This window comes from Paramormyrops kingsleyae, chromosome 4, assembly GCF_048594095.1.
Source record: "Paramormyrops kingsleyae isolate MSU_618 chromosome 4, PKINGS_0.4, whole genome shotgun sequence".
In the NCBI taxonomy this organism is placed as follows: Eukaryota; Metazoa; Chordata; class Actinopteri; order Osteoglossiformes; family Mormyridae; genus Paramormyrops; species Paramormyrops kingsleyae.
In genome coordinates this window covers 19,922,166-19,944,241 of record NC_132800.1, presented here as the reverse complement: position 1 = coordinate 19,944,241, position 22,076 = coordinate 19,922,166, and the positions used below count along the sequence as shown (strand labels likewise).

General features: G+C 39.5%; 2 protein-coding genes across 8 annotated transcripts in view; both read left to right on the top strand.

The window, feature by feature from the left end:
* The first annotated feature begins 4,192 nt into the window (after nucleotides 1–4,192).
* On the top strand, nucleotides 4,193–10,782 carry emc9 (ER membrane protein complex subunit 9). Of its 2 annotated transcripts, none has more exons than XM_023842430.2 (6): nucleotides 4,193–4,457; nucleotides 5,324–5,520; nucleotides 7,134–7,210; nucleotides 7,443–7,512; nucleotides 10,125–10,219; nucleotides 10,570–10,782. In XM_023842430.2, exons 2-6 carry the CDS (start codon nucleotides 5,326–5,328, stop codon nucleotides 10,748–10,750), a joined length of 618 nt encoding a protein of 205 aa, XP_023698198.1. In that variant the 5' UTR covers nucleotides 4,193–4,457; nucleotides 5,324–5,325; the 3' UTR covers nucleotides 10,751–10,782. The 2 variants fall into 2 exon arrangements, with proteins under 2 accessions (XP_023698198.1, XP_023698199.1); XM_023842431.2 differs by having other exon boundaries at nucleotides 4,206–4,289.
* A 506-nt stretch (nucleotides 10,783–11,288) lies between these two features.
* LOC111859609 (ras suppressor protein 1) overlaps nucleotides 11,289–22,076 on the top strand; it is a 52,418-nt gene continuing 41,630 nt past the window's right edge. For all 6 annotated transcript variants that reach the window (XR_011989955.1, XM_072710796.1, XM_072710794.1 and 3 more), the window contains exons 1-3: nucleotides 11,289–12,305; nucleotides 14,948–15,059; nucleotides 15,395–15,445. Coding sequence is in view for 5 of the 6 variants with exons in the window: in XM_023842427.2 (XP_023698195.1) it covers nucleotides 12,267–12,305; nucleotides 14,948–15,059; nucleotides 15,395–15,445 (202 nt within the window). In the remaining variant the exon portion in view is untranslated. The remainder of the gene's footprint in view (nucleotides 12,306–14,947; nucleotides 15,060–15,394; nucleotides 15,446–22,076) is intronic.

Genomic DNA, 22,076 nt, shown 5'->3' with positions numbered 1-22,076 from the left:
AATCTAGGGAACTTAGCTTATTAAGAATAAAGATGCGTGCAATTAGGGGTCTGTGTTCATGGCCAGCAGAGCAATCACATCACTGGCTTTTAACTCTTAACTTGTACAAAGGTGCATAAAATATCATCATAAAAGATGCGTATCAGCAATTGTTTTAGGCTTACAGAAATTGTCATACTGTATGTCCATCCATCCATCCATCCATCTACATAACCTCTTAGACCTATTGCAGGCAGTATAGGTCACAAGGAAGTAGAACACCCTGAATGAGATACCACTTACGGTATCATGGGTATTCCATTTGAACTCGGAAGTCGGAATTTCCAAGTTCCTAGTTAGGAATTTCAACTGGAACACCCATGAAGTTGAAATTCCAACTCAGAATGTCAGAATAACCTCTACAACCACAACCTCAGAATTCAAGATGGCTGTGCCCTTCATCAGCCTAAGTGAACGCTGTACTTATATACTGTTCATTAGCAGTTATGTGTTATTTGTGTCTTATTAAATCGGTCGTACACCCAGTATTGTCCAACCGCTATTTGTGGACATGTTGCTATGGTATTTTTATGGTATTGCTAACAATGTCTAATAATGAACCTAGCTATAACTGGTATTGTTAAGTGGCTTTCCGACTTGTTATACTGGAACGCGATTAGCTCGGGTATGACGTCATTCCCAGCTCTGACTTCTGACAAATGCTGTGTTTCATGCAGTGTTTAAACTGTTAAATCCAGTTCCTATCTGGACTCAAGTTTTGTTCGTTTCAAGAAGGACAAGTAGTCAAATACCAAGGCATATTGAGATTCTCCAGGAGGTTAACAAAACCAGGAAAATTCAATACCACTTCCCGCCACCAGGTGGAGGAAATTTACAGGTTTTGTAGAGTAATATCTCCTATGTACCCAGCAAAGATGTGTAAAAAAAGGTAGAGGTGTGAAAGGTAGAGGTAGGAATAGAGGTAGCGGTGTGAAACTACCATTGCCATTTTAAAGACAACAAAGTGAATCATGACTCTACCTTCATTAATTTCACTGCCTGTCTCTTCTACCCACCTGCAATACTACAATATATAATAGCCTGATATTTAATCTATTTTACTGTTGCATTTTATTTCTGTGTTTTTGTTAGTCCAAGTAAGACCTTATGGTAAATATCAGAGTAATGTTTTTTTAGAAGGAATTAAAAAATTAAAATAATATATTTATTGAGGCTTACTAAATAATAATATTCATTCGTTTATTTCTATTTAAATATGATGTAATTTCTGCTATAAAAAATGTTATGTGTTATATTTTCTTTGCTGCAATGCGTAGGATAGAAGAAATTTATCATTCTTTCTAAAGATGTGGTGATTTTAATTCACTCTCCTTGTCGATGCTCATTAAGAAATCACTCATAAAAAGGCAAGAGACCATCTTTGCAGTTAAACTCTTTTGTAACTATTGTGTAGTAACATTAGGTGCCTTTTTAGCAGAGAAACTTTTCTGCCTAATTCTCTGCAAATGCAGTTAATGGCCTGAAACAATTAAAAGTAATTCAGTTGCCCCCCCCCCCCCAAAAAAAAAAAGTTGGAAAATTCGGTACCTCACCAAATTATATATTACTTTCTTTGTAAATGTACCTCCCACTGTAAAAGAGTAAGAGTTGGATACTCCCGCCATATATATCCATGCCGCTAGATGGCGCCCAATGCATTGTACGATCAGTCGCACTAGGTGTTTTTCTTCAACTTTGCGATATTTCGCACTACTTTTGCAATACACGTATATTCATAATTCGTACTGTATGTGATCAAAGTACAAAGGGTAGAATAAATGGACTAATAGCTATAAAAATTAAGTTAAATGGATATGTCTAATAATGTGTGTTTCAAGCAATAGACTATGGGGACGATGCACACCATTAAACATACCAGATTAAGTATGTTTATATGTATTTCTTTAGAATTGTGTTCGTTTTTCCTCACCATGACAGTTACATTAAAAGTACACATATGTTGGAAATTAAATGTGTTAGGCTGTCTGTAATGGAAGCGGCCCACCTTATAATCGAAAAATTTTATGTGGCCCTAATTGGGTCAAAAAGTTTGCCCACCCCTGCACCGGAGAGCAGCAAGCATGTTTATTATAGTCATGTCTGTGGGTGTTTGAGCAAGGCCTTTATCCCCCAGCTCCCTGGGTGCCCCAACAGGTGGCTGCCCTTCGCAGACAGCTTGTTCTACAAAGAGCAAGTTGATGGAGGCGTAAAAAGACTTTCCCCATGAGGGACAATAAAGGTTAAATTGAAATTGATATATGTGTGATTCCTGTTTTGGGCCACATATTCATGTCCTCGTGTTTAACTGGCTCTTATTCTTTTATAAGATTAGACAAATCTTTATAACGAACCTATTTTATTATGTGTTTAGGTGTTTTCTATTGCTCTAACAAGGATAAATTATTATTTATATTTTTTTACATCTCTTTAAAGCACCATTTCTCTGGAATATGCGCTCATTTTAGCATGTCCCAAATGCAATGTATTGAACTTCCTCAGTAAATATAAACTATAAAATTATAAAAACCAAAACCTATTCTTTTTTATTTTGATAGACTAGGGTATACTACCTTTAGAGAAAGAAACAAATCTGGTGAAACTTATTTTGTTTTCTGTAATTATATAATATATTATATGTCCCCGCATTCGTTTTCCACCCTGTGAGCCTCTATAGTTTCTCGGCTCCCTAAAAAGATTACAAATCCATACAGCCATTTCCAGGAAGTGACATCATTTGTTTTTTGGGGGAAATTCAACTGGAAGACTAAGGTAAGCTTTAACTGTCACTCTCAACTGTATTTTTCTCAATTTTATCAATTTTATATTACACACCGGTTTGAGGCACCCTTAAAGTTCCACCCTGTTAGTATATATTATGGGAAATATTTATTGGAAAAAATATTTTTTAAAACATGTTAAAAATAGCTATTTAAATGCTGATCAGCTGTAGAGTGTTTGCTAGCTAAATGCTGCTCACTCAAAGAGCTAGAGCTAAATTAGCTAGAAATATTCCACCCTGTTAGGTTCCACTCTGTTAGGCTATGTATGGGATATGCAGCCTACTGAGTAGAAATTGTACAAGAATATTTATTATTTTCATTAAAATGACTTGTAGATTTATTATTTGAGTGTATTTCTTGCGTATGATAATGAATAATAATGGTATAATCAAAAAGTATTATTATTATTATATAAGTGTATTTCTTAATTATTTATTTTACTACAGTGGTATTATTATTATAATTATTATTAGTTGTAGTAGTAGTATTGTTGTTGTGAATCTGAATCTACTTGTTAAGAGGCCTACTCAGTTCCACCCTGTTATATTCTATTCCACCCTGTTAGGCAATGATTTAAAAAAATATTCTAATCACAGCAGTAAGTGTTTGGTATATTTGTATATTGTTTTGTTAAATGAGGTACATATAATGGATCTACATATACTTTTATTTCTAAGTAATAAAATTCCTCATACAAGACAACAAAATGGGGACAAAAAGTGCACAGATTCCATTATTCTGACATTGTACTCTTCATAAAATTAAAACTGTTAACGCTACAAGAATGAAACTTTTATCATAGCAAAAGGGACACATTGTATCCCAGAAAAGTTCAGTATTGTTTGACTTGTACATTATTTAAACTCTGTGATTACCATGTACATGTCCCTAACAGGGTGTAAAACGTCTGGAGAAATATATACAAAAAACATCCCACAATTATAATATAATAATAATAATTGCCCGAGCTTGGCAAACATGCATTCCTCATAGCTAAGTATGGTATAGTCCTGACAAAATGTTTAAACCATAAAATACAATCATTCCAATTTTCAGAAAACAGACAGCCAAATATGTGGTCCAAAACAGGAATCACCCATATGTGTCTGTGTATCATGGAGTGCAAGATGGAGGAGGTGCAAAGAGAATTTCTCCACGAGGATCAATAAAAGCAACATCATTTGATTTTTTTTTTATCTCACAGTTACAGAGTGTTGAAGTTGTAAGCTGCCTAGGCCACTTTGTACGAAATATCCGCAAAAACGAATCTTTGAACACAACGCTGGGAGAACATACAAACTGTACAAACATCGACGGCTTATCATACAATAAATAGAAGCTGCACCGACCCCTGTCTCGCGCACAGTCAGAAGGGGCGGGGCGGAAAAGTCTGACTTCCGCCTTAGGAACCAGGTGCATGGTGGGAATTGTGCAAGTACCCTTTTAGCTCGCTAGCTGTTCTCGTGCTGTGTAAGTCCTCATTTTATCTGTAATGTACGTTATCAGTGATAGTACGACCGGTTTTTATACATTTCCCAGTTAAAGTGGCCCTGTGGTAAACATTTATTTGCAACACGTAGCTACGAAATACCAAAAAAGCGAAGAAACTGCAGTTCAACCAGTATCACTGGCATTAAGGTAAGCAATGAATGACAGTCAGCTTTCGCGTCGCTGTGAAAAGCTATACATCCAACAACGATTTTTCCATGTTAGTCACCCGTTTTTGTAGTAACATTACTCTTGTATGTCTCATACTGCTACAGGACCAGTTGCAGGTGTTGCTGATTATATTATAACTGATGATGTTGCTAACAATTAGCACTGCAAATGGCCATTATTATTATTATTAATAGCATTGTTTAATTGTGTTATGTTCAAAAACTTAGTTTTTTGGGTCAGGAGAGCTGAAAATGTATCGTGAAGGTTGCTAATTTTATATAATGAAATCAGAATTATTATATTTTGAAATACCATTGATAAATAGAATTCGACTATTGTAAAATTCAGTTAAACAAATTAGGAATATAATACATGGAAAATGTAATAATCATTATTGAAAAGTGGAATTTCCATTGAAAAACAAACTGGCTTCAGTTAATCCGTGTATCTGCAGAGTTTTTACAGTCATTAATCCATTAACAGCACAATAAAATGGTAAAATGATCACATCATTTGGGTATTTTCCTAGGAAAAAAATCTTACTCATTCCATTTGACAAACTTTAAAGGAGAACTTCTTTAGATAGAGCTGACTTCATGAGTTAGGAATAGCCAGAATGCAAGTAGTACTTATTTTGCACAGGACTTGCAGACATTTTTATTTACTGTTTCGCCAACAGCAGAAACTGTTATATCTTTAGATGTGTTTTAACTTTCAAAGTGTTTTGAATCGTATGTGGTTGCCTGCATAGTGTTGTGAGACGCTCTTCCATATAATTGGATGTGATGCCATTGCGGGGTATGTGTATTGTAATGTATCTTTTATCAATCCGTCTCTTCCACTAGCGATGGCTGAGGTGGAGCTGTCCTGTGTGGCCTATGTGAAGATGTACTTGCACGCTTCCCTGTTCCCACACTGTAGTGTGAATGGGCTGCTCCTCTCCTCCAGCCCACCAGGGGGCGATGTGTGCATTAGTGATTGCGTTCCACTTTTACACTCGCACCTCCCACTGGCCCCTATCACGCAGCTCGCCCTAACGCAGGTAGGCTGGCACAGTGCCTATCACGTCTGCGTTTTGATAATGAATAATGAGAGACACACTTTCATGGATACTTTTATTGCTACAGATGGTTGTATTTATGTTGCATGCTAGACAGTATGCAAATAAAAATCTAAATAATAATATTCAGTGTCACTTAGAACAATGTAGACTTGTGGTTTTTAAATGAAGTGGGGTTTAAATTGTAAATTGTTAAATGTAAATTTGATGAATACTTTTTTCTACATTTTAAGCATTGCATTTGATAATGGGTATAGTTAGTGGTGGGCAGGGCTCTGCTAACCACTTATTGGTGAAGATGCCTTTTTCGTAAGTGGATTAGTGTTTGTGTTAACTTTGAAAGGCTGTTATGGACATTTTTTTCACAGGTGAAGTGAATAATGTTGGACAATCAAAAACATTTGTAAACTCTTAAATCATACATATTTCTTCCTGTCTCTTGAGTCTGTCCACAACAGTCTATCTGGCATGCTGTTGGCTGACTACATGTAAACACAAGACTGATTGGTCAATAACTTGTCGAATTTAAGGTTGTCTGGGCTAACTGTAAGGTAACAAAGATAAAGTCCATTTAAACTGGCGTGCTCTGAACTAAGTGGTGAACAGGGGGCTGTATCACAAAGCTGGATTTCTTGCTTATCCAGATAACTTGTCAGATTTAAGGTACTCTCGTTTGTTCACTTACATTAAACCTTAGACTACTTTAAATCTGACCAGTTATTCAGCTAAACAAGAAACCCTGCTTCGTGATAAAGGCCCCTGATTGTATTTTGATTCTGGTTCTGATTGACAGAGCTGTAGACCGATAAAGTGCGGAGATTGTCCTTCCTAGTTCTGGGTAAATCGCATCATGTTTGTTGTCCCCAAGCGGCTTCAATGAGAGTAAAATGTTAGCATGGGCTAGTTGCAAAATAGGGCTTCATTGAGAAAAACTCGCACGGAATATCACAGAAAGAAAATTTCAGCGCAGATTTATTCTAGAGTCTCCACTGAATGGTAAAGATCCCCTGGTAATCAGTCTAGTGTGACGAATGGGACTTTAGTGTTAAACAGTTTAAAATTTCATCTTTCTAGGTATGTTTTTACAGGTTTCAGAGCCGAAAACGAAAGCTAAATTCATATAAAGTTAAGTCATTGTTAGCTTCTGCTAGTTTTTTTTAGTAGTTTATGAGTTTGGAATTATCAGATTAAACTTTTGAGTTAGCAGATTAGTGGTTATCGTAGCTAACTTTTCAGTTAGCTGTGGCCACCACTGGGTATAGTTAACTGAGTACCTATTTTAGGGCTTTAACGGATTTACTAAGTAGAGTATAATTATAGTTCTAGGTCAGGGGTATCAAACTGCAGTCCTGGAGGGCTGGAGCCCTGTGTAGCTTAGTTCTTTCCCTGTTCCACCACAAATGATTCAGCTCAACAGCTATGTGGTAATTAGCACAAGTAGTAGAATGAGGTGTGTTAAATGAGGATAAACCCAAATATGTGCAGGGATCCAGCCCTCCAGGACTGGAATCTGACACCTGTGTTCTAGGTAATTCATACTTTAAAAAAAAGTTTTCCTTGTTTAATGGTATCTCAGAATGTGTTTTTTATTCTAGGTGGACATATGGTGCATGCAGACAGACAAGAGGATTGTGGGATACTACCAAGCTAACGCCAGCATATCAGACTGCAGGTGGTTTCATCGAATCTCCCCACATACTGCAGTTTACGCTCTTTGTGTTTTGAATGACAGTGTGCTTCGCGCATCTCTCTACGCCGCTTTCACTTTTTCATTTACTCTTCTGTTGGTTATCAGACAGCTGTTTCTTCCTCTCAGTATGTGATCCCTGGTATGCCCGCATAGCGCCGTAAGCTTCTCCTCTTATTGCTCCTGTCTGTCTCTCTCTCCCCGTCTCTCTCGGCAGTCCTACCCCCAGTGCGCTGAAAGTGGCTGATCGCATCTGGGAGCAGTGCAATCAGGCTGTGCTGTTAATGGTGAGAGAACCAGCAAGGGCCACGTGTTGTCATGAATGTGGAACTGCACATGCTTTCAGTCCTTCACTGTAGATCTGTCACGAGGGCTACAAATATGAATATAGGAGTCACATGTGATTGTAGAATTGAATTAAACTATAGAGAGTGCCATGTTAAAATTCATACCTTATATTTTTGATTGTTATAGTAAAATATAAACGGAGCCCACAAAAGAAATAATGATTCCGGCATTCTTCATCTTTCATGTATTTGGTGTGGTGTGGTTTAAGCTGGCAGTATGCGTAGGTCCCAGGATGTTCCCACTGCAGCTGGGGAGATTTAATTCCACCAGCATGTTCTTGGTCTGCCTACTTCAGTGTCCTCTGTCCAGTTGGAGATGCCCAGAACAGATCCTTTGGTAGCTGACCAGGTGACATCCTTATGAGATACGTCAGTGGACGTTTCTTGATCTGAAGGAGCAGTTGCTGCATTGTAAGGTCTCTCCGAGGCTCAGTGAGCCCAGCAACACTGTGGAGAAATCACTTGTACATAGACCCTTTTGTTTTAGTCATTACCTCATGAACATTAGGATTGGGATATAGATTGACTAGTAAACTTCCCCACTAAAAAGTGCTTTCCCACTGCAAGAACGTTTTACAGGAACCTGTACTTTCCTTCAGAACTAGGAACATCTGTACTGTTACCACTGCAGGAACTAGGCCAGATTGTAGTTCCTGGAGGCAGTTCCTGACTAATTACATTTAGTTAGAGCACAAACAACTGGGATGGGGCTCAGGGTGAGAACTTGCTGATTGGCTGACCACACGCACTATTGCCAAGTTTAAGTTACACAGAAATATGGGGCCAAGATACTTTTCGATTTTCATTTTATAGAAGTAACGGAGTGAAAACTATTACTAATGGAGTAAAGGGAAGAGTGTACAAAATAGATGACTGTTAGGGCTGGGTTTAAAAAAGAATATATCACTACCTCATGAACATTAGGATTGGTATATAGATTGACTAGTAAACTTCCCCACTAAAAGGTGCTTTCCCACTGCAAGAACGTTTTACAGGAACCTGTACTTTCCTTCAGAACTAGGAACGTCTGTACTGTTACCACTGCAGGAACTAGGCCAGATTGTAGTTCCTGGAGGCAGTTCCTGACTAATTACATTTAGTTAGAGCACAAACAACTGGGATGGGGTTTAGGGTGATAACTTGCTGATTGGCTGACCACACGCACTATTGCCAAGTTTAAGTTACACAGAAATATGGGGCCAAGATACTTTTCGATTTTCATTTTATAGAAGTAACGGAGTGAAAACTATTACTAATGGAGTAAAGGGAAGAGTGTACAAAATAGATGACTATTAGGGCTGGGTTTAAAAAATAATATATTTTCTGATTGAAATTGATCTTCATTTGCATAATCTGACGTCAATTTATAAAATCCTGATATCGATTTTTTTTAAATGTGCCTTTTGCAGTCTATGGCCTTATCCCATGTATGCGTGAGGCTTTAACCCCTGTTAGTCTCATGTGGCCAGCCTTGCGCAATGAGATCCGGCAGACAAAAACCAATGGAAAAACAAGGTCCACTTTTCCGTAGCCAGACTGGAATCCCCATTGCTCCTTAATCCTAGGTTCAGTCATGGGGCACAGTCTCCTCTGCATTATCGTGTTTTAGGAGGAAGTGTGATCCTTAATAACACATTGTAACAACTAAGGCTCTTATGGCGTGTACGGTTCCTGCCCTCAGCTTTAGATGTATGGAATATGTAGTTTTTTGTGTATTTGTGCAGGTACTCCAGTTTCCACTTGTAGTCCTCTTTTAATTCCCAGACACTTGCAGGATCGGTAATTGGTATCTCTAAATGTGTGTGAGTGTGTATCCTTTGATGAACTGGCATCCTATCTATGGTGTCTCCTGCTGCGTGTCCTACGTTTTTTGAGACTGGTTCAGGTCTAGAAAGTAAAAATCCCAACCAGGATTTCGTATCAACCAACCAGTTGAGTACTCTGTGACTGTGACTCTTTATGCTCAACTGGTTGGTTGAAACGAAATCCTGGTTTGGATTTATCTGCAGTCAGTGCTGCTAATGCTGGAGCAGCCAGTAATTGCTTATTCACACAGGGCAATTTGCTGATGCATAGTTGTGAATAATTTAAACGAGTATCAGTTTTTGTGGTGTTTCTTAAAAATTAGAAAATTAAAAACCTTTTCATGGCACTGTATAGTGCAGGAAGAAGAATGCAAAGAAAAGAAAACATCCATTCATCTTCTAACTTCATTTTTCTGGTCAGGTTTAGGAAAAACTGGTAATTTTAAATGGGTCTGAAACTAATCTGTATGCTGAGTATTTGCCATTTTTGTGTGAACACCGTGACACTTTGTGAATTAAATAGTTGTTCCGATGATGTTAATTATATCATTATGCCACATGAAATCCAAAAGTGATGGCTGAGTCTGAGAATGGAATCTTCCAGCATACTTATTGTTTATTAGCATTAATAAACAATAAACAGGGCCCTGAATTGAAAGGACTGTGTACCACTATGCAGCATTGCGATTGTTTAGATGGCAGATAGGGATACCTTTCAACTGGTTCTGTGTGGTTCTTTTTTTCCAGATGGACAATGCCAAGATGTCAGTGGAATGTCGAGTTCCTCCCATCGTGATGTACGAACGCAGAGATTCGAGGTGGACGCTAAAAGACAAGCAGACGTAAGTAGCCTAGCTTGTGTAGACGTCAGATGTGAAAGTGATGAAGTAATGGCAGAGGTAGGGTGATGTGTTAGCTGTAATGCTTCTGATCTTAGGCTAGAAAATAAACTAGTTCTTAAGTAATACTGTGTATTTTCTTCTAGAGCATATTCAGCTGTATAACCAAAATACCTCTCTGTGTTTATGCGGCATGCAGAAATCTCACTGTCTAACTTGTGTGTTGACTTACCTCAGGATAAGTTTAATCAGCAGAATAAAAGCATTATTTAGGTGGTGAGCTTTCAGTTGTGTCTTGCATTTCATCTGGCACAATTCATTTTACCGTATTAATTCCCCTTTCTCTCTCAAAGGATCATGTTGCGTCAGTGGGAGGAGACTCGTTCGATAGCCAATCAGTTACTGGATGCCAGGGATCATACATTACTGGTGGATTTTGACACTCATCTAGATGACATCACAAAGGACTGGACCAACGAGAAACTCAATGCCAAGATTGCTGAACTTGCGTCAACTGCCAATGGCAAAATTTGAACGACATAAAGAATATATGTCTGAAATGTGAATATGCAAATGAACACTGGGTAGTTTGTTTCTAAGCCTACATTTTAACACTGATATTAGATTATTCAAAATTGTTGCTACAACTAATACAAAAATGTTAGCTACTGTAACATTTATACAGAGGTTGTGGATTTGCATAAAGAATCGAACATATAAAGCCTTGTGCACTTTGCAAGCTACTAGATTACTAAGCTCACAAATCTAAAGTCATTTCAAAAATTGCATTTCTTTTAAAAATCTCTAACAAATTTTGCACATGCAGCAAGACCTGCATATAAACACACAGGACCGCACCCATTTACCTGTATACATAGTAATGAATAAAAAACGTTCATGATAAAATTGGAAAAAAAGGAATGTAAATCAGAATTTTGAGGCGAGTATTTATTTGAAGATTCCGGCATACAGAATTTCGATTGCAGCTTTCCTCTTTCAAGAACTCAGGTGTCAAACTCAAGGCTCATGCCCCGAACACAGCCTTCTGCCTCATTCCATGTGGCCCGTCTGCATAATATAATATTTAGCCACTGGTAATCATGTTTTGATTTGAATCAAAAGCATTGAAAGGGATTTGATGATTAGACATTGAAGGTGGATTTAATGTGTTGTTAGTCTACTGCACATAGATCCCACTTTGAATTCGGTCCAACGTGGCCTGTTAAATGAATTTGACACCCCTGTTCTAGAAGATGGTCAGAAATGTTCTGATTCCACCTTCCATCTGTCCACCGGTTCCAGTTCCAGAAGGTATGTATGGAATTGTATGTAAATTTGTAGAAAGGTTTATGGATGTGTCCTGTGGAGATTTCAGACTTTCCCTGTGTTTGTGTCAGTTTTTTCGAAGGTCCTGTAGTTTCCTCACACAGTCCTAAGAAATACTTAGGCTAGCTGGCATCTCTAAGTGATGCACTGTGTGTAACTCTATAGGAATCTGTGTGTGGACTGGAATCGCTGCCTCGTGTCTTGTGTTGCCTGCATAGTCTCCTGGCCCAACCCAATGCCAAATAAGCAGTTGGAGGATGGATTGACAAACACTATTTTCTTACAAGGGATTTAAGCTAATGAAGCGAAGCATTTTCACATGCTCCGTCACACAAAAGCATTGTAGTGTAAGACTGATTCTATCCAAAAATATTTGGTTGGTTGATTAGTTGGTGCATCACGGTTTCCATTATAGCAGCCCAAAGAGAACAGAAGGGCAACAGGATTAATGTTTATGTAAATGACGTAAGCTTGCCTGGGGAGTGTGTAACTTTTAGTAAAGCACCACTTCACTATGCCTAAAGCACCTGGTAACTGCTACCAAATATAATCAGCCTATAAATAGGCTCCAGTGTTGCTCTGATCTAATGGGATGAGAGAAACAGACAAGGCATTTTCGGTGGGGTGGGGGCTGTTAACGGGGAGAGTGAGGGTTCACCGCCCTTAGTGGACAGTGTTAGTCGTCCTTCACCCTGATTCAGCAAATTCAAATACAAACACAGTTATGGGGAATTGGACCTGGAGAATGTGTTACCCGCAGAAGGTAAGGGCTGCCAATATTGTTTGCAACAATATAACCATAATCCCTTGATGTGATGCCACGACTTTGATGAGGTGTCATTAGCTCCTGGCTAATGTTTATTGCAAAATGTGAAAACAAGACATACTAAACCTGAAATACTAAGTTCGCTTTATCATTATTTCTGTGTATTAGCTTTTCTTTGTACAGTATTTGCATAATCATCTATGGCTGTTTTTTTCATTTGGTGGTTTTCTGAGTATGTATTGCAAAACTAAAGTGAAGCATATGATTTGTGATATTATTCCAGGTGGGGCAGGAGAGTTACATTATTATACATTATTATTATTATTATATAACTACAATAACTTACTTAAATGCAGAAAAATTAATACATGATGTTCATGTCTTTAGAGAAGCTACAAACTCTATTAACAATAACAAGCCTTTTCTCACATCTGTAGCTCTGGGGACCTTTTTCTGTTCAGTTTGCCTGGTGTCCAGTGGCTCAGCCAGATCTGATCTGGTTTCATCTGTATCCGTCTGGCATGATTTTCACTTTTTAAAAATAATGCAGCGGCCGAACGTCCCGTAACTGAATGAGGAATCCGCCGCTACTTGATACACCAGTCAAAGTTTTGGTCAAGTGTGGGATTGCAACATGTGCTTCTCTTTCTTAGCCAGAAGGGAGAGATTTAAAAAAAAAAAAAAAAAAGTGAAGTGCGCTCTTTCCTCTTCAGTGTTAATCATGGACATCCAAAGATTCACTCGCTCCAAATAAGATTCTAAATCTTCATGCCCATCATATTCCACTATTCATCTAAACTGCACAATAACTACCAATTGTTAGAAAACTAAAACATTAATTCCTCATCACCAGTTCATTATGTTTTTGTTATACATGTAATTTCAAGAATTGATTTATTATGCAGGTTTTTCTTTAACTGATATATTATTAGCCCTCCAACTATGAATTCTCCACTATAATGGTCAGCAAGCTCTCTTTCCACAACCGAATCACTGCCTGATCTTCCCACTGGTTCAAATGCATATTTACATATTAATAATATAACTTCTGCTACCTTCTTGTGATAAAATAAGAACTGTCATCCTTGCATTATATTGAGTCCTTAATATTATGTACAGAAAAACAACATGTACCATTTTGTTGTAAAGTTCATTTAGGGGATATATTATGTACAGAAAGACAACACGCACCATTTTGGTATAAAGTTCATTTAGGGGATATATTATGTACAGAAAGACAACACGCACCATTTTGGTATAAAGTTCATTTAGGGGATATATTATGTACAGAAAGACAACACGCACCATTTTGGTGTAAAGTTCATTTAGGGGATATAAAATGTACAGAAAGACAACACGCACCATTTTGGTGTAAAGTTCATTTAGGGGATATTTTATGTACAGAAAGACAACACGCACCATTTTGGTGTAAAGTTCATTTAGGGGATATATTATGTAAAGAAAGACAACATGCACCATTGCGGTGTAAAGTTCATTTAGGGGATATACAGTATTATGTACAGAAAGACAACATGCACCATTTTGGTGTAAAGTTCATTTAGGGGATATATTATGTACAGAAAGACAACATGCACCATTGCGGTGTAAAGTTCATTTAGGGGATATACAGTATTATGTACAGAAAGACAACATGCACCATTTTGGTGTAAAGTTCATTTAGGTGATTTATGCAGCAAGTCTGGATCACACTGCCGTTCATACGTACTGTATATGCATGTAAGGAATCCACTTGCAGTGTCTTGTTTTAGCAAAATAATATAATCAATACATCACATTGACATAACAAATGTAGGAAGTATTTTTTATCCATTACATTTTCATATCTTACTTCAGAACAAAGTTAAAAGGCTAGAATGCACTTGCGTCAGCTTGTCTCTTCAGTGGGTAAGATGTCACACTCGATTCAATTCATTGTCATTAACACAATGTGCAGGCACTGTTTAAATGAAAGAGAGTTCCGGCAACATGCGAGACATAGAGACATTGATGATGCATTATGAAGGCTTATGGCTTATACTGACCATTATAATGCATTATGAAGGTACACTGAGATTTTCCACATTTGCATGTTTCTCAGTTAACATTGACTAAAAATATACTCAGTATTCTTTGCTACCAAATAAATTTACAGTATATTCACCATTTGCGTACCTTTTTTGTCAAGAAAATGTCATATCTTTGATTCATCAGAGTAACCTCCTCTAGCAGTTATAACAGCATAGAGAATGTTGGGCATTCTTTGTACAAGGGACATTAAGTACTGCTCTGGGATGAAAGAGTTAACTTTTTAATTTATACTTATTCAACCAACTTTCCAATAATAAAAATCTGAAGTTTATGAAATAAATGGAAAAAAACTTTTGACTGATACTGTATCTATAGTGCATTACAGATGAGAGCTTCATAAAGCATTCATAATGCATAATAAACATGGTTATAATGTGTTATTCCTTTTCATAAATAGCTATGTCACCCATGTGGCAACTAGTCCCACTCTCCCTACTAACAGTCAGTATACATTTAGAAACATTCTTCTTTTTGTTTGCTATATGTTTTCTAAAAGTACGAAAAAAAATGCATTTTTTTTTCTCTCTTAAACTCTATTACCACCGTTACAGAAGACATCTAAATCGATCAGGAACATTGTTGTGGAAAGCAGGAAGAAGAATTTGCTTCATGTAGATTTGTGTGATGGAAACATATATGATTTATGGCACGTACCGGGACTTTGTAAGTAACCCAAATCCTGTTGCTGTATTATAATGTTAATTCTGAGCTGCTTTAGTGCTTGCTTCGTACTGTGTGTGATGTTTGGTTGTGTATATAAATTCTTAGAATCATGGAGGACAGTACAGCCAGCACAAGACCAAATTTTTAGTCGGAGCGACACTTTCAGTATTTGTATTAGGAAGTTTAAATAGCAGATTGCTTTTCTCTACGTATGCATACATCAAACTAGCTACAGTAAATCTTGAGATGTAACATCTATGCAAATGAGAAGTGTAATTGACTGCCAAATGAAAATATAGGCATCTGATATTTTTTCCTGCCCTTCTGCCTTACAGTCAACTTGTCGCATATAACCCAACTTGCACTCAGCCACAACAAACTGACAGGTAAGTGTCATACTTAGTAAATGCACCATGCAGTTGGATATTTATTAAATTTTAAATGGCATTTATTGCTAATTGCTATTTACCAGTGCCAGGAGGAAAATGTGACTTAAAAAATCCTTAAGTCAAACACCATTTTTAAATTTAATGTTAATTACTTGACTACTTTACTTCATGATGTCCGTTGTTAAGATGCAATCCATGGCATCAAACTTCATTCAGAATATTTAGTGAAAAATGCCTAAATAGAGACATTACTGCTGAAATCCATCCATCCATTTTCCAACCTGCTTGTCCTACTGGGTCACGGGGGGTCTGGAAGTAATGGGCACGAGGCAGGGAACAATCCTGGACAGGGGGCCAGCCCATTGCAGGGCACACTCACACACCATTCACACCTATGGGCAATTTAGTAACTCCAGTTAGCCTCCACATGTCTTTGGACTGTGGGGGGAAACCAGAGTACCCAGAGAAAACCCCATGACGACACGGGGAGAACATGCAAACTCCACACCCATGTAACCCAGGCAGGGACTTGAACCCAGGTCCCAGTGGTGTGAAGCAACAGTGCTAACCACTGCACCACCATGTTGCCCACTGCCAAAATCATTATTATTATTAATACCAACAACAGCAACAATAGTTATTTCTCTTATTTTATACTTATTAAACCATTTTGGTTAGTGATCTGACCCTGATAAATATCTATTATTATTATTATTATTATTATTATTAACACACATTTTTACGTGTGATATGTTAGTCCACCAGTTGTGCTGTACCTAATGAACTGTATTCAAAATAAATACTTCTACTGTAACATATAGGCCTACATAAGTTGAGCTGTTTCTCTTATGTTATACTTATTTTTGGTTATTGATCTGGGCCTGATAAATATCTATTCTTGAATCTGCTGGAATTCTATCATTCTGTGTAAACACTAATTGGCAATTTTATCTGACCACGTCTGGCACCATCTGTCACACAAGATTCAAAATCACATAGATCACCATTCTAAAGCCTGGCCAATTAGTAAGTGAAAGGACATGAGCCATTCATTAACAGTTCATTCTTTTTAAATGAGTCTTTTAATTAAATCATCTTGATCACTCAGTCGATTCATCAGTTCCTTTCCATTTTCATTCATTTAGCTTACATGCTAACAAAACACATATTACATGGTCAACATTACACGGTTATGACATTTAATACTTACAAAAAAAGATAAATAAATAAAAAGAATGCATATATTAATTTACACTATTTACACATACATGAGTGTTCATTTACTGCTGGTGGGGTAGCCTCAGTTTTGATAGTGACAGTCACAGTTTTCATTCATCCATTCATCCATCTATCCATCCCTCCATCCACCTTCTAAAATAAGCACTTATCCTGATCCGGGTTTCTGGACCAAAGGCTTTTGTGTAACACACATTTGAACACTAGAGGGCGCACTTCTCACAGTAAAAACAACTAACATGTTCTTGCCTTGAGGAGGATTTCATGTTTCTTCTATTAGGAATTTTCATTACATTTAATATTTAAGGAAATTCATTTAGCAATTGGACAACTATATTTTGAAGCATTAAGTACGAAATAGCTCAGTTACACCTGTGCTACCAATATTTATTCCCTTTTATGTGCTGTCAAGCTAGTATAGGACACAAATGTCTTCACAGATTTCATGACTGAACCTCATATGACCGCAGTCTGTCAGAGGCCTTGGGTTAGTTGTGATTCCATATTTCAGGCCTGAGACAGAAAGGCAAGTTGATTTTATTCATGCAGCCAATGGAGGGCTTGTGGGTGCTATTTTCACTAATGATGAATCTTACGGGACACTGTGACAGTGACGAAATTCACTGATTAGACACATTCACTCGCCCATCCATTAATTTTCCATGAATGCAGGGTCATCTCAGACAGGTGTGGGTACACCCCGGACAGCACACACCTGCCCTCCGAAGTCACACACTGTGGGCAATTCAGAGACACCAGTCTACCTACTTTAAACTGGTTTACACAGAAGCACTCGTAGTGCGACAGTCTCAGAGACGAGAGGCCACAGCGTTACCCGCTGCGCCACCGTTACCCAATGCAATATTCCTGTGCTATGTTATGTTTGTGTTCATGTCCAGTCTTACTTTATAATTTTCTGATCTGTGTACCTTACAGGGTCAGCTTTTTCATTTTTCACACTGCCTTGAAATGTGCTGAAATATAGTTTCTACTTTGCTAGACTGTCGTGTCTGATGAGATAATCAACACTTACTGATTGCTGTTTATATAGATGTAAGTTTTGGTAGTCATTTGTGATGTCACGGCGATGCGGCATTAATTGCGGAACATTAGTGTAAGTTCACCTTGAGTAGCTATGGTAACTTTCCTTACGTTCACCCTATGGAATCTGTATCAGCGAAGGATACTTAGCCATAGTTTGTCAAACAGTCTGGAATACAGATCTTGGTATGCATAATTCGTAAAATTAATAAAGAAGCTCCATTGGGTTGTTAATAGACTTTTATTGAGGCTCCGGGGAAACAAAGCAAGTATTTATCGAAGATGCTGCTAGACACGTGGGATTTCACCTATGACTCTGCGAGGAATCGCTGTCGAGGTCACGCAGTACACAAGACAGCCTCAGAAAGGAGGTCTTGGAGTCAGGAGAGGTCGAGGAAAGCCGAAATAGCACCTTTGCCATTTGTAACAAGATTTTTTTCTGTGTGCGGCACAGTGCAGGGTGGCCCATCAGATGATGGAACGCTTCCTCTACATGCACCCTGCACTCCGCAGCTGCTAAGCAAGGCTGGTACAGCAGAGAGTCCAGTTTACATACTCAGTGACCTCATAGCTTTTAATCGAATAGGTGTAGAGTATTAATCACAACTTAAATTAGCTTACACCTGTCACAAAGCAGACACTCGCAATTCACCTCTGTGGGTATCATCTTATTGCATGATGAAAAGTAATTTAATTTCTTGATGTTAAAATCTGAACTCTGAACCTAAATATGGACACTAAATAGACTAACATCTAAGGTGTCAGACACAGCTGCAGAGCAGATGGCAATCCGGGTTTCATTTTTCATTATCCTGGCAATATCATATTTGTTTCAAGGTTGCACTGAATTTTCTAAATAATCTTGTAGGATCATTAAGTGAAACATGAAGTGTTTGTCTGTGTGTGTGTGGGGGGGGGGGGGTATGTTTGACAGAGATAGACATTCTGGTTGGTATCTCGTGGGTCTGACTCAGAAAATATCACCCATGTGGAAAATACCATAAAGGTCAAGGGTCACGGGGCAATCTGTTGTGTGACTCAGATCCTGCCGCATGTTTCTGAACTTGGACATGCAGAGTGACTGGTCCACACAGATGGATCTTGCCGACGTCCATGAGTTTCTGTGATTTTTTTTTTTTCTTGCCGAAAACTCTGTTTTCTCCCTCGCATAAGTTTGCGCAATAAAGAACGGCATTAAAGCAGGTTCCTCTGCATCGTATGATGTGAATAAAAATTAATATAAAAATAGAACCAATGTGATGATTATCCTACTGATGGTAATGGTGCTTGATTAAGATACTGATGAGACTGGAAAGGGTAAGATCTCACAGCACTGGTGCTGTCTGCATGCGCAGTGATTTATGTAGCCAGTCTGGATCACACTGGCATTCATATGTACTGTATATGCATGTAAGGAATCCACTTGCAGTGTCTTGTTTTAGCAAAATGATGATGAAAAGCAAAATAATATAATGTAATACAGTGTAGACATACACCAGGTATTGAAAGGAAGCTCAAATACAAATTAAGGCAGTTCTTTATCACCCCCCCCCCCCCTTTATATCCCCAAAACACCCTCCCCAGCAAGTGTGTTTACATTTAAAGATGGTGTGTGAGGAGCTTCTTACAGGATGGGGCAGTTTTCCATGACAGCAAAAGATAAGTAACTTCTCTGGCCAATCCAGATCCAAATCTGCTACCCGTATTCAAATTACCAACCAATAATCATGGGACATGGGGAGGCATATGGTGGTGCAGTGGTCAGCACTGTTGCCACACACCTCGGGGATCAGGGTTCGAGTCTCTGCCATGGTTCCCCATGTGTGGAGGTTGCATGTTCTCCCCGTGACGTCATGGGGTTTTCTCCAAGTACTCTGGTATCTCCCTGCAGTCCAAATATATGCTGAGGTTAACTGGCATTAGTAAATCACCCGTAGGTGTGTGAGTGAGCCGTGCGATGGGCTGGCGCCATCTTTGATGTGCTTTTCCTTACATGCATTTACAAGAAAAAAACAAAAGACAAACTCACGTACAATTTCTGCACTGAGCAAAGCAGAACATGCAGTGGTGCTGTGAGCAAAGACCCTTCTATATAAGTTGCTCAATTGACCTTCATTTTTGGTTGATTTGCAAACAGTTACAAGTATGGAGTTTTGATATGACTTTTTCCTGTTTTCTTGTCTAGTCATTTTCTTTCCGTTAGTGTTCCTTACTGATTACACGTTGATGTTTGCGATGCAGTGAAGCAGAGCACTGCTTAACTCCCAGATAGCTTCAGCATGGCTGTTGTTTTCAAATGGGCCTGACTGGGATTCTCTTCCCTTTGGGTGAATCCGCTGCTGCTCAGGACCTGCCATGTATCATTACCCTTGACAAACCTGGCTTCTCCTTTTAATTAATTGCTGTTCATATCACTGCAGTTTCATTACACACTCATCTTGCAGCAACAACTGGAGAAATGTAGTAATTTGCTCTGCCGAAATTGAAAACGGCATGTTGATTTTACGGAAGGTGGATCCGGCTGCAGATTTAATTTGAGACCCTTTCTCTTCACCATGCATGTCAGAGGCTGTAGCCTATTAAAGTATTGCAGCTTCTGGAGCGAACCGTAGAAATCTTGTCCTTACATTACTTTTGGATTTCGGTTCAGGAGAGTCTGTTATATAGTTTGTGCAGTGTGTTGTGCTGTGGCGTTATAGGTCATACGTCTTTCATTGCTTACGTTATTTAATAATATTTCATTGTAGAGTCGAGCGAAGCCGTACTCTGATCTAACCTGCCCTCCCACAGCGCAGCAGGGAACACTTGTCTCATTCGTATCTTCACATACGTCTATGCGTAGCTCAGGTGCCGCTGGAGAGACCTGAGGGGACACAAAGTGACTTTATGAGAAAAGCATATTAGATGTTTCACAGAAATAGATATCACCGCAGATCCATTAGTAACTCCTGTAAGGCTGTTTCTGAAACTGCTTTAACACGGCCTGTGATTCGGATTTGCCTGGTTTCGGCTTAAGGGCTTGCAGGCCAGTGAGAGGTTAGTAACTGTAGATGCAGACAGGGGACAGTGAGGCATGGGGTCTTTTCACACCCCGTTCTCTGTTAGCCATCTGGAGCCGGGGACTGGGAAGAGCTGGCCGTCCGGTCGGGGTCTGGGCTGGTGGGCTTCTCGGCTGCTGTGGGGTCCGGGGTGGTCTTCTTGTCCCCATGCCAGAGGAAAAAAGGGATCCATCTCCGAGGTCTGGTGGCAGATTGCCCCTCTGGGGGTGGTGGTGCCTAGATCTCGGAGTATAGAGTATATATGGGGAGTGTGAATGTGCGTACGGCGTTCATTTCTGTGTCTTCATGTTGGCTGAATGGGTGAATATTTGATTATGTGTGCATGAGGGTGGGAACGTATGCTTGTGTATGTGTGCGCCTGTTTGTCTATACGCATGTGTCAGGTTGGGTCTTAGACTCCTCCTGAAATAACATCTCAGGCTCTGTTGCCCCCCCCCCAACACTCCCTGCCGGTGGATGAGGCCCCCGGCTGCCGATGCGTTGGTGGTTCTCGATGTCCGGGGCTGGATGCTCTGGTGTGTGCTGGCTCACTCTCGGCGGTTGCCTGCCAGGGCCTGGCCCTTCCGGCTCTGTCGGGGCTCCAGCTGGGGGGGGAGGGGGGGGCTTGGATCTCTGGGCCCGGGTTCCGGTCTGCCCTGGTGTGGCCGGCCGCCGACGGAGCCTGCGTGCTCGCCGCCACGGCCCCCAGGGGCTCCTGCGATGTGGCTGCCGGATGGCCCCCCTCCGGAGTGCTCCTCTGCCCTTTTCTGGGTGGGGGCTGCAATTGTCCCTGCGATGGTCCTCCTGGGGTTCCCGTGCCCTGGGGGGCCTCTGGATGTCTGGGGCCCGGGTCTCCTCCGTGTCGACTTCATGTCCTGGGTGGGCGGGGCTGTGGCTCCCCACACACACTACTAGACATTTACATGGAGAAACCTTACGACACACAGGTGTACACACAGGTGCTCACAGACACGTGCTCACGGACACACACTGTCTTGACCGGCTGTTGCTTCTGGGCATGTGTTGTAATGCGGGTTGTGCGTGCTGTTCAACAACATTTACCGTTTGGTGGTCGTTGTGATTAGTACAGATGTTGTATGTTGTCTTTCTCTTTTCAGCAGACATGGAAGCAGATTATCTGTTTTGTTTTTTTTTCTTTTCTCTCCTCTCTCTCCCTCTCTCTCTTTCCCCCTTCTTCTCCTTTGTTTCCCCCCTTCTCTCTCCCTCGCCTTCTCTTGAGGAAAAGAGCAAAAGAAATAAAAATAAATAATAATAATAAATAAATAAATGAATACAAATAAATAAAGTAGTCC

Bases quoted from the DNA above. Each gene is read 5' to 3' on its own strand.
- emc9 (XM_023842430.2), top strand. From the start codon at position 5,326: ATGGCTGAGGTGGAGCTGTCCTGTGTGGCCTATGTGAAGATGTACTTG. The intron at 5,521-7,133 runs GTAGGCTGGCAC...TTTTTATTCTAG, and splicing joins CGCAGCTCGCCCTAACGCAG to GTGGACATATGGTGCATGCA. The intron at 10,220-10,569 runs GTAAGTAGCCTA...TCTCTCTCAAAG, and splicing joins ACGCTAAAAGACAAGCAGAC to GATCATGTTGCGTCAGTGGG.